General features: G+C 32.8%; 1 protein-coding gene across 3 annotated transcripts in view; it reads right to left on the bottom strand.

The window, feature by feature from the left end:
* The window catches only part of LOC112685169, a 68,273-nt gene that overhangs the window by 4,365 nt on the left and 51,394 nt on the right, over window positions 1–12,514 (bottom strand). For all 3 annotated transcript variants that reach the window (XM_025556963.1, XM_025556964.1, XM_025556965.1), the window contains one exon: window positions 7,328–7,852. In XM_025556963.1, coding sequence (XP_025412748.1) covers window positions 7,328–7,852 — 525 coding nt within the window. The remainder of the gene's footprint in view (window positions 1–7,327; window positions 7,853–12,514) is intronic.

The following is a 12,514-nucleotide window of genomic DNA, read 5'->3' as shown; positions in this document are numbered from 1 at the left end:
TCGGGCTGTCGGCCTGGGTAAGTAGAGATCTTGATTACTGCATCAGAATGGTGACTGCTGTATACTTAGGTAATATTACAAAAAATATTATAGTAAGTATACAATAATGTGAACAATTGTATATTCAGGAAACATGATCACGTGTATAGTACATAATACATTTTATATTTACAAATTTTTCGTTAACTAATTAACGGCGTGACAGACAGAAAGCTAATAGCATTTGTTAGTAAATAATTTTTTTCAATTTACTAAAGAAATTAATAAAATGTACATAAATACTCTAAGGGTTCGAAATATACATATTATTAAAACATATAAATGTACGTTTACACAAATTATAGAATTTCAATTATTATTTTAGAAGTTATCACTCAGTTGAACATTGATGAAATTCTCCGTAATTATGTGCGTTTATGACGGGGCAGCTCTGACCGATACATAATATGCATTACATATTTTGTCGAATATGTTAATGATGGCAACGCGTTCAATAAAAAATAATTCGACCGTAGTGAAAAGGTATGATTTAAATTAAAACGTAAGTTTCCTAATATTTTATCCGGTACCTGTTGTATCCATATTGTATTATTCACCAGGGTAAACACCAAAAAACAAAACGTAAATCAAGTTTAATTAATCTCGAAGGGTGGAGTGGAGAGGAGGATTCGATAGACACTGAAAATCCGAGAAATCAATACTATTAAAATATTGTAGTGGAAGAGATCCAAAATATTATGCGATTTAACGTTCAAAATAAAAGGAAAAAATACGACTGTATGTACCACATATCACATTTGTTATAAAAACGCGTAAATACTTTATGTCACACCACCGGCATGTTCAAAGCTCATACGATGCAATTGCTGCGGACCTCATGGTTTTTCGTATCGTTTTAAATTCACGACAAAAGAAGAAAAAAAAACCGTCATATAATAACTCGTTTTTATTCATTGTACGGTATAAAATTTGCAAACAACAACCCTCCATTTCCTGTACCATATATCGCGTATAAGGTTAATGTTGACGGCAGTGCATCGACGGTAATACGATATGATCATATTTTTATTGTTTGCCAAGCGGTATTTCTCCGCAAACTCCTACGCGACTGTATCCATCCAAACAATGAAAAACGAATAATGGTAATAAATATATATATGTATGCAATGTTATATAATGTACATCGTTTATCGGGCTGCTCCCGAACGCATTAAAAACATAAATACACATCGTTCGTAAGGAATCGATCTTTTTCGCATTTTTTTTTGTCGACGAGCAAAACATTCATTATTGCGCCGTTCGGTTCCTATACGTATACCATATACATATGTGTATATATGTATGTAATCTCGAGGCGGCCACGGCAATTGTACCGATTTGATTGGGGTACTATCAAAATCGTGTCAACGTAATAAGGAGCGTACACGATTGGAAGTTTTTTTTTATTTATTTACTTTTTTTTTTTTTTTCAACACTGAACAACCCGTAGATTCAGAAAAGTTTTTGGTGCTGAAATGAGTGGTTCAAAGCTTTTCGTTGTAGGTGTCTTCGAGATGCTTGGATTTTTTATTGCATCTTTGCACCACAACGACTACGGAAGCATACATATGGGCGCCGGAACAATGAGGAAAACTGCCCCCACGGGAAAAATTTCGTGAGTGCATAGACATTTTCCTAGAATTTACGCTCCCGTGACTAAAATACATAGGCCATCTTCTACATTGATTTTTATGTTGAATATAGAAACAAAATTCAAATCTATTTAAAAAACTGTTTGTTTTTAAGTATTAACATATACATACAGTAAACTAATAGTTTTATTTAGAAATAATTTGCATGTACTATGTATGTAGTAGTTAATATTTTATGTAGTATATGAGGTATGTATACGTCGTAGGCATATAGTAAAATCAAATAAAGTTAAATGCCTAGTCATTTAATTAAATGACTAGGAATATGATTAAATGCCTAATTAGTGTCAGGCAAATAATAAAAAAATATTTTGTATTATTTTAAAAATTTAAATATATTTTATATTAGTTATTTATTGCTATTTTATACATAAAAAAAAGCAATATATTATTTATTAATGTGTAAAACACGTTGGTATATGAAATAGTATGTTTAATTTCATGCTCATTATTACTATTGTTTTAAAAATGAAATCATAAATACATACAGGTAATAACTAATTAGATGTGATGGACGTAGATAATAGTACGAGTATATTGTATACCCTATAGTCAGTATGATTTGACTATATGCCTACGACATATTTAAGAATAAGATAACATGGAGACGATTACCCCTTATTTAGAAAATAGAAACGATTTAATATTTAACCGCGACACTCGAAACAGAATAGCTTTTAGAACAGGAAATCCATTAACACGACTGTACAATAGATTTGTGATCTAATTTATTTCAAGAATCATTTGATTACCAACAACCGAAGTGATCGGACACAGTTGTTATAATATAATAATATAGGTATAATATTATACCTTCCTCTGTATTTGTAGCTATGCCAAGCCCCCACGGTTCAAAAATTGTTCCGGTGCCACTGGGTATACAAGCGTACTGATTGTCGGTCGTGTTCATCACGGATCCGAGATTCAACCGCGGTTACATTACACACCAACGAAATAGCAGAGTGCTCGGTCGGAATTTAAAATTTTAATTTATATTCGTGAAACTATTATAATTATTATTATTAATATGACGAATAACGGCGTATAATCTTTAATGCGACGGAGACCTTGCATAACTATGACGTGTTTTCTTCCGGAAGTTCGAGGGCGGTTCCGCATGGGTTGGATATTGCACCCGCCCACACTTAATTCTCTGTCTCTTTCTTTCTCTATTGTGTGGTTTTCGAAACATGCGCTTGTTTAAAAGAAAATAACTCGGTCGCGTGAAATTAAAGTCACTGTAATTGACGTAATTTATGAGACACGTGTTGATTTCGGGGTTATCGTGCGCACAGACTTATACGTTTTGATTTCGCAACACCTTCGAATATAGAAAACAGAAAAAATGTTTTCAACCTCATTTGCACGTGACTGTATTGTTTATTGGAATTTGGTGGAACACTTGAAAGTGCGTGGTCTACGCGATAATGACGTTTGTGTATGCATTGATAAATAATATATACGTAATTCATCAATTTCCAATACATCAACATAAAACATAATAGTAATACGTGTTCTTGACCGAAAAAATGTCGGTTCATTTATGTTTTGTAAAAAAAAGTATACTGATGGCCAGTCAGATACGTCAAGACCCGTCATAAATAGGGCCCGGAACTTGATTTAAATATCATTAAAAAACTTAAATTTAGGCAATTAAAAAAAAAAAAAAAAATTTTGAATTAAAAATATATTGAACGGCAGTCAATATTCGAACACGTTTAGAAAGGTCAATCACATTTCAAATATAATAATTCTATATTACATAATATGTAATAATTATATAATAATTCTAAATATAAAACCCAAATAATAATGATTTGAACTTGAGATAAGAAAAGTTGGTACAAACTATGGCAGTCTACAATATTATCAATGAGTTAAATTGTATATTAAGGATTGTAAATATTTTATACTTCCATCGACAAAGTTCGACAATATTAATATTATATGATGTGAAAATCAAGATTTAAAGATCAGATATGTATTAAACAAAAACAAAAAATTCAAATTTATTTATAAGAAGTATAATATTTCATAAAATGCATCAAAATTAGATACCAATAAATAACATTTGAACCAAGAATAAGTGGGAAAATGTAAAAAAATGATAAATAAATGTATAATATTCTGTGTGACACGATTAACATTTCGTTAAAAATGAGCTTCGATAATAAACATTAGAAAAACATTTTCAAATACATCAAGTTCCAGACCTTTGTTGTAAGACTATAAAAGTATTTTTTTTGTATTTTGACCTCGTAGAAATCAGAGTGATGTACTTTGGAAAAAAAAACAATCATATAATATTCTTTATTTTTCATCTGTTGACGAAATAATTGACAGTATGCAAACATTTTATAAAATTACATATTTTTAATGAAGGTACCTGCGAATCGCAAGTACTAATTATTAACAATGTAATCAACTGCAATAATCGATCGACGTCCCGAATGAAAATATGAATTTCGTTTTCTGCCGAAGCGAATACTATTGTCTCGTTCCTTATTTCGTTAAAAATGATTTGCATGGCCCACATACTCACAAGTAAATACGCTCTGGCCAAAGTTGGACGTTCGTTCAATCTTATATTTATAAACGTTGACAAAATTAACTCGGAAGAAATAATTTCTTAATAATATCGAGGATGACCATAGTTATTATCGTCAAGGTCAACCGATTTTATACCTATAGGGTGTGAAGTATACATTGTACACGTTATAGTTTTGTTTAAACTCGAAGCCTGAATAATAATAATAATAATGATTTGTACTTTATTTTATCGAATATGGCGCCGACGAGCCAGTTATAATAATAATAATAACAAAAATGAGTGAATTTCACGTAGAAAAAAACCTTCTTGCGATTCAAATACCACAGCAATGCATAATATATCATATTATACGTATAGACGAATTCAACGGAAATTAATATTGGGAAATAAACGGAGTGCAATAATCGTTTTCACTTCTCACGGACGGCATTTCATTAGAATTCGACTGCCAGAACGAACACAGCAATGCGTGTATTAATATCGGTGCCGCAACGGGTCTTGGGATCGACGGCGGCCGTTGTATATCCACCGCCGCAGCAGCCGTAGTGATAATTGGATATTAGTCGATCGTGAACAGAATTTTTAATCGATGCGTATTATTTCGTCGCTATTGTAGTGCCCAATATAGGTACGAGTACATGCGTACGAATTTCACACCCTCGGCATCTTTATTTCCATTTGTCTTACGGATAATGGTGCTGTATATTTTACGACGCGGACGTTAATTAACAACACCACGGTTATGTATCCCAGAGCCGCACAATAATCGCTGTGTACGCACAAAGGCTAAAAATAAAAAAAAACGAGCAGTATCTATCCGAGAAGATATTTATTTTTTCCCTTCCCCTATTTTTTTTTTTCTTCTTCTTCTTCTTTCTGATTAAACCGAGTTAATATGCGCTACAATTTTTGCGCAACATTTAATGGTGGCGATTTCATCCTGCGACGGAACCCCGTGCGGTGCCATTACACGTGGCGCGCAGCAGACACACTCATGCGCGTTTCACGTTCACGACGTTATTCTGACGTTATTTGTGCACGTTTATCGTAGCTGCTACCGATTATATCGGGATCGATCGCGTTATGGTTCTCGACAAACGAACGGACGGGGGACGAAAAACAACGAACGTGGTGATTCGCTGCCGCGTACGTATTTATAAATCAAACGCGCGGAGTCGAACACCGACATCGCACTTCGCGTTCAATACGTTTCCGCGTCGCACGAATTTCTTATGTCGACGCGTTATGAAAGTTCAACGCGAACGCGGTAGTTCCGGAAAATCCGTACACTTCTGTTTCATGCTTCCGATTCGAAACGCGTATAAAAGTAAACACAAATGTGATAAAAAAAAAAAAAAAAAACGAATCGCTCGTGAACACGCGTACGTTTAATGCGCATACATGTACTGTTATAATGGTGGTGCGTTGCATAAAACGTTGGCCACCGACGTCGTTAAAATTTAATAAAAAAACACCCGTGGTGAGGAAAATGTTGACTGCTCTCACTACCGCGTTATACTTACTGAGATAACCCTGCTGCCGCGCGTAGGTGTGTTTTCATTTCTATTCAACTGCAACGTGTATTTATTTTATTACGAAGCCCACTCACCCGCTGATTTACTATTTACGACAACTGTCATATTGTTGTTATGTACAAGCATCCGCTTACATGTACATCGACGCCTGCGACTTAAAATATCTGTATCTCGAAATTTCTAACCCGGCAACAGGGTAATATCTAATATATTACAGTACACACGATCAATGTATAGTATATATATATTACACTCCAGATTACCGGAAGTAGGAGTATATTTACGTATTCACGAATTTTAATGTTGTAATATATACTTATTAATCAGTCATTATAGATACATAAAATCTAATGCAAATTGAACGTGAACGTTTGATATATTTATAACGACAATTTTAAAATAAACTAAAAGCAAAAACTTATTGTACATTTATGTATATAATATATCTATACTATATGGGGGTCCGCAATTTCTAAAAATCTTTCATCAGAGGTCCGTGATCTAAGATAGGTTAAGAACCACAGCACTCAGGGCCCCACAAGGGGGAGGGCTGATGGACCTTGAGTACAGGGGCCCGGTTATTTTAAGGGTCCGTGGGCCCGTTGAAATTTATTTATAATTTTAGAAATTTTAGTAAAATTACTTATTATATATTAAATAATATTGTAAAATAATATTTTATATATATATATATATTTAGTTATTTTGATAGTTCAAAATACGGATTAACCAATGATTACCTGATGATTACCAAATTAATGGATTAGCTTCGACAATCAATTTTGACGATATCATTATTGAGTTCGCTGAGCTCAAAGCCCGCAAAATAAAATTTTAAATTAAAATAAATATATTAAATATAAATTAAAATATACTTTTTCTTTTCTTTTTTAATTTAAATAATATTGTAATAAAAAAATAAAATAGACTAACAAAATAAAAATGTTGAAATGCTTATGAATCTTGAATTTGAATTTGTATTATGAAAAAACAAATATTATTCCTAAAATTGTTATATATATAAAAATAGTAAATTGTATTTTTGGAAGTTTTATAAAGCGCCCGGACAACCATATAGTGTAGGGGCCTGAAATTGTATGTGGGGGTCCTGACTGCACTATAGTATGTGATATTTGCTGACTTAGTGTTTCTGACCTAATCATTGATAATGCATATTCGAGATCGGGCACGAATTTTCGAGATAATCTCGATGGGCCGGCTCGTTTCAAAGTTGTACGGCTGTACGAAGCGTTAAGGTACATAAGTCAGGCACATAATTTAGGGGTGGCCATAAGACCACAATTACCGCTCCCCTTTAAAGACTGTATTGTACAGTTAAGATAAGCGGTATATACCACTTTATTGCATGTTATTCAAGCCCCAATCATTTTGGAAAAATTTAACCATCCCACCGCCAAAAAAAAAAATAAAAATAAGCGTCTATTTACATGCCTGGCATAAGTACCGTTGTGCAAACGGTTCGCAATATTATTACAAGTTTACCGGACCCGTTAATAGGACGATATGTGTGTTGTATAATGTTTACTAACTTGTTGACAGACGACTTGAGTAGGTTGCTGGTAGTCGGCCGCCATTGACACGCGTTTTAGCGCCGGTTTGAGGACCATCATCGGTACGACCTCGTCGCCGCCGCCGCCGCTGTCCCCGACAAGAGGTTCGGTAGCGTTAAGTCTGACCGCGGCGGCGGCGGCGGCGGCGTTCAACTGTGCATGATTGCGGAACGGCATGTACTTGTAGAACTCGGCCATCTTGTCGGATGGCGTCCCGCCGCCCTTGTGCCGGCGCCGCTTGAAGCAGAACGTGGGCGGGCAGAAGCACAGCATTATGCGGACCGCGCAGCAGCACACGCCGATGGCTATCATGCCGGGCCCGATGAACCGCAGCTGCACCGTCTTGAAGCCCTTCTCGCCCGTACCCACGAACGCTATGATCAGGCCCAGCGCCACGGAGCACAGGCCCACGTACAGCAGCGTGTTGGCCGCCGCGCCCTGTTGCAGTTCATACAGCTTCCGGTCCTCGCCGCCGTCGCCGCCGAACGACAGGGCGTCGTGGATCTGCGGTGCCGGGTGGAACATGCGAAAAACACACAATGTTATTCGACAACACGATAGAATATGATTACCAGACCCATAATAAATAAGGGACGGTGGCGAGGTGCGCCGACATGTGACGTTTTACGACTGGGGCCCCGGTCCGATGCCCAATGCAACTCTGGCCGTCGAAAGAAACGATTTTATTCTCTAGAATTCTCACGTCCAAGCGCGTTTTCTTTATCAAACCCAGATGTACGACGTTAGGGCTCGTGATATTTTAGTGCAGGACACATATAATGGGCTAGGAAAATTGTTTAATTGACCAGTAACTATACGTTAATTAGATAGTTTCCGCGTCAAAATATCTCCGTTAAAAATAATTTTAATGTAGATAATATACAAAAACATATTAATAATATATATAACAAGTATTAATAATGTATACCGAATAAGAATATTTCCAAGAGAAATTTAGAAATATATTATGTTTTGAACTGTAACTTTTTCGAAAAATTATAAAAATTAATTTCTGAAGATCTAAGTCAAAAAAAAAAAATAAATAAAAATATTAGGAACATGACGAATGTGTCGTAGAGAAATTTAACGAAATGACAGATCTTCAGTATTTATGAGGAATCGCTCATAATCTCAAACTTTAAAGCTGTTTGAAGCTTAAGATAATTTTAAATGTATAATAAATAATAATAATAATCAAAACTAAAATATTTTTTGCGGACATATATTGTATCGGAGATATTTTTACCGGAGATATTTTGACGGGTCACCAATTAAATATTTGGAGAGACTGAACTTTTGAGTAACAATTATTGATTATTCAGATACATTTATATTTATTAATTTATTAGCAGCCAATAACAGTACACACGCACATGTACATTGTGCATATTATTATATTATATAACGGTGATAACAGTAAATTTTTACTGGCAAATTAAGACCATAAATCTTTTAATATTTTTAACATTTTTGTAATCACAAAAAACATGATAAAAAGCCTGAATAAAAATAAAAACCAAACATAAGAACCTGATAATAGAGAATATAATATATAGGTATATATATAGGTATATATAGGTATAGGGCATGGCCGTTTTCAACCAAAAACGTACCCTTCCCTTTTCGGCCGATTCACTTTTCGACCAAAACAAAAAATTTATATAATAAATCAAATATAATAAAATAATGATGTACAATTTTTGTCAATAATTATTAAAATATTAGTATAAAAGAGAACAATATTTTGTATCTAGGTTTGATCTCTTATCGTAATGAAAATGGTTTGCATTTTTTTTCGAAAAATCGGAACTTTAATTTTTAAAATGTTAGGACTTCGCTTGTTATGTTTACCGGCTCCACTCACAAACTCGAGTGCTTCTACGTGGCAATTTTCGGGGGGGGGGGGGAGGGGGGCTTCGACCCAAGAGGAATTATAGTCTAAGCCTAACCTAGTATTTGTACAAACCTTGATACTGTTGCAAATGGGATTATGCTCTGTATGTGAACCTAAAACATCGCTACGTGAGTAAAACCCTGAATCGTCATTAATATATCATAGTAGTTTCCATCATAATCAAACATTCTATATCATTATTTTATTATTTTAAATTGATTATATAAACTTTTGTTTTGGTCGAAAAGGGAATCGGCCTATTTTAAATTTGGTCGAAAAGTGAATCGGCCGAAAAGGGAAGGATACGATTTTGGTTAAAAAGTGAATCGGCCGAAAAGTGAAGGGTACGGTTTTGGTCGAAAACGGACTCGGCCATAAATACATATGAAAACAGTAATTTAGTTGCCCGTTCTATTACATCAATGCACACATAAGATACAACATAGAATTTATGTCCTAAATAAATAATAAATCATTGGTGATGATAATAAATAAATAAAAATCATATTTATACAACCTCCAATTTATTAATTTATCGCCTATTATTTTCTAAGTAACTACTACACGAGTATATAGATGAGTTAAGTGATTTTTTCTTCTATTTTCCAAAGTTTTTTCTTTAGAAAATGATTTCAGAGCTTAAAGTAACAAGGTAATTTTGTAAAGTGTTTCAGGTAATTTTTTTTATAATTTAACGTTATTTTTTATAAATTTACTGCTATGTGCTGATCTCGATGATTTTAATTTTCTATACAGTATGTATACTATACATATATAGTTACTCCACCTGAATTGGTACTCATACAACGGGCTTTTTACATGTCTTATTGCACCATTAAGGTTCCGTGTTTTGATTTACGTTTTAAGGAGGTATTGGACGGTTTTAAATGTATTATGTCAACTAAATATATTATAATGACTTATCAAAGTGCGTATATTGTCTGTATTTATATTATGACGACTTTGAAAGGAAATTCAAAAGTTTAAATATCACCACGTTTGAGGATATATTTCAAAAATGTATATGAAGCGATTGGAATCCTGATTTAAGTTTTGACATAGTTTTTCAGGAATTTCAGAAAAATTCACCATAACTATTATGGTACGGAAACCAAAAAATGCGAAATTCTTGGTAACGTATATTATATTATACATAGCATAATATATATGTTAAGACTGAGACGAATATATTTTCCATGCTAGTATAAAATATAAATAAAAATCTACCAATTTGTATGACTATATTATATACTTATATAATTTTTAAACTAAAATAATAAAAAATTTAGATTTGAATGGGGTTTCTAATCGTTTATATATGTTTATACACTCAAGCATCCGTTATTATACTCATGAGTAGTTATAAAATTTATAATATTTTATGTTATAAGCATTAAGGTTTTGTCCATTTACAAAATTAATTACATCAACATGTTAGTGAATTATGGATTTTAATATTTTGTTATCTCCATATAATGTTAAATGGGTGTTTTTTATATTTTCTGTTTTAATTGCGTCTACATCGGTACTGAATCTCCTAAAATAATAACTTTAAGGGAATTTCTCACCGATGAATATTGTACTATTAAAAATAATAATTATATTTTATGCTAAAAAATACTCAAACACGGTCAGAATGCGAGTATATGCACATACTCATCACGTAGTAATTATTTATTAATAAAACGATAAAATAATTAACTTACCGTTGGCGTTTCGAACATAAAGGAAACATACGGGCTATTAATGAAATAATATACTTGACAGTTGAACGTTTAATAATTTTTAATTTAAAAAATATACATGACATTATACATTTTACATAAACAGATAAACACGAAAAACATGCCTTATGCTCCTTATTGACATATACACGATGTATTATAGATATTCAATATATAATACACGTATATGTGCATTTCTGCAGACTGAATGCTTTGAAAAATGTTTTTAGTATTCGAAACAGTGGCATGACTAGGGGAAAAATATGTTTAACCCCCTTGAAATTTTAATGAATTTAGAAAAAAAGTATTGCTTAATATTTGTATACAATTTAAGTTTAATTATTACCAAAATTATTATCTTGTGAAATAAATACATTTGAAATACGTGATGGTAAAAATATTAACCTCCCACTCCTCGAAAAAAAATGTTTTGGCACACCCCTGATTCGAAGTAATCTCGTTTATATATATACAGATTCAAGTAGTTCAGGTAATTATATAATGTAGCGTTAGTATCGTTGTTCACGCTATAATTTAATATTAAAATAAAAATATTTTCAGCGTTTACTTCTACTGTTATACTCCCTAGCATACAAAATTTACAACTCAGCTTGAAGAAAAGTACTTGTGTAATATGCTCTTGAGTCTAGTTATAAATGGTTATCGTATACTAATTATTTGTATATAACTGTGACAGAATATGAAAAATATTTAGAAAACACATGAATAACTAAATAAACATCACATAACTGCTTCACGAAATTGCCTAAATAGGAACACTAATTTTTTAATAAATTTTATGTACGAAACTTTTAAAAGTTTTTTGAAAATTAATTTCTTCAGAAAATGTAATTTTGAATAGCACTCATTCGAATTCATCCATGTGTTATAAAAGTAAAACAAAGAAAATAATTAATTTGGAATTATTGATTTTCCTTGGAATACATTAGGAAAGGGTGTTACGAAACCTTAAGGGACACTTTATATAAATGTACTGTTATCTAAAATGTACGCCTTACCGTTATAGCCAAGCAGATTTCCTATTTCCACATGCGGTTTTCGGTATAAGGATTTTTTTTTTTAATATTTTTAAACCTAAGTAAACATTGCATCGAACAAACAACCATGTGATTCTGACTTTGGATAGAGTCGTTTCCAGCACTTTTTAACACTGGCAAGTTTATCTGTGAGAACTTTTACAATTCAATCACCCGGAATTATTTATTTTTATTTTTTTGTGGCATCCGCTTTGAGGTAATGATGACAGAGCACCCCTGTGGTCATAAAATAACAAAACAGCGATCCACTAGGGACATATAGACTACTCTATATACCCTATGACCGTACATACAAGTATAATATGTAAACAACACTCAAAGTATGGTGTTATCGCTGTACTACCGGCATGCCACGGCATCTAACTTTGTAATGAGTCTTGATGTAAACCGAATAAACAATTGAATGGTTAAAGAATGATTTTACTATCAGCAAAATATTTTAATACTGTAATAGCTTACTATCGTAATATTTTACATTTTATTGATTTAC

This window comes from Sipha flava, unplaced genomic scaffold (genome assembly GCF_003268045.1).
Source record: "Sipha flava isolate LNK unplaced genomic scaffold, YSA_version1 268_pilon_pilon, whole genome shotgun sequence".
NCBI lineage: Eukaryota > Metazoa > Arthropoda > Insecta > Hemiptera > Aphididae > Sipha > Sipha flava.
Note: the sequence above shows the minus strand (reverse complement) of the source record. Positions and strands in the feature narration are given on the sequence as shown.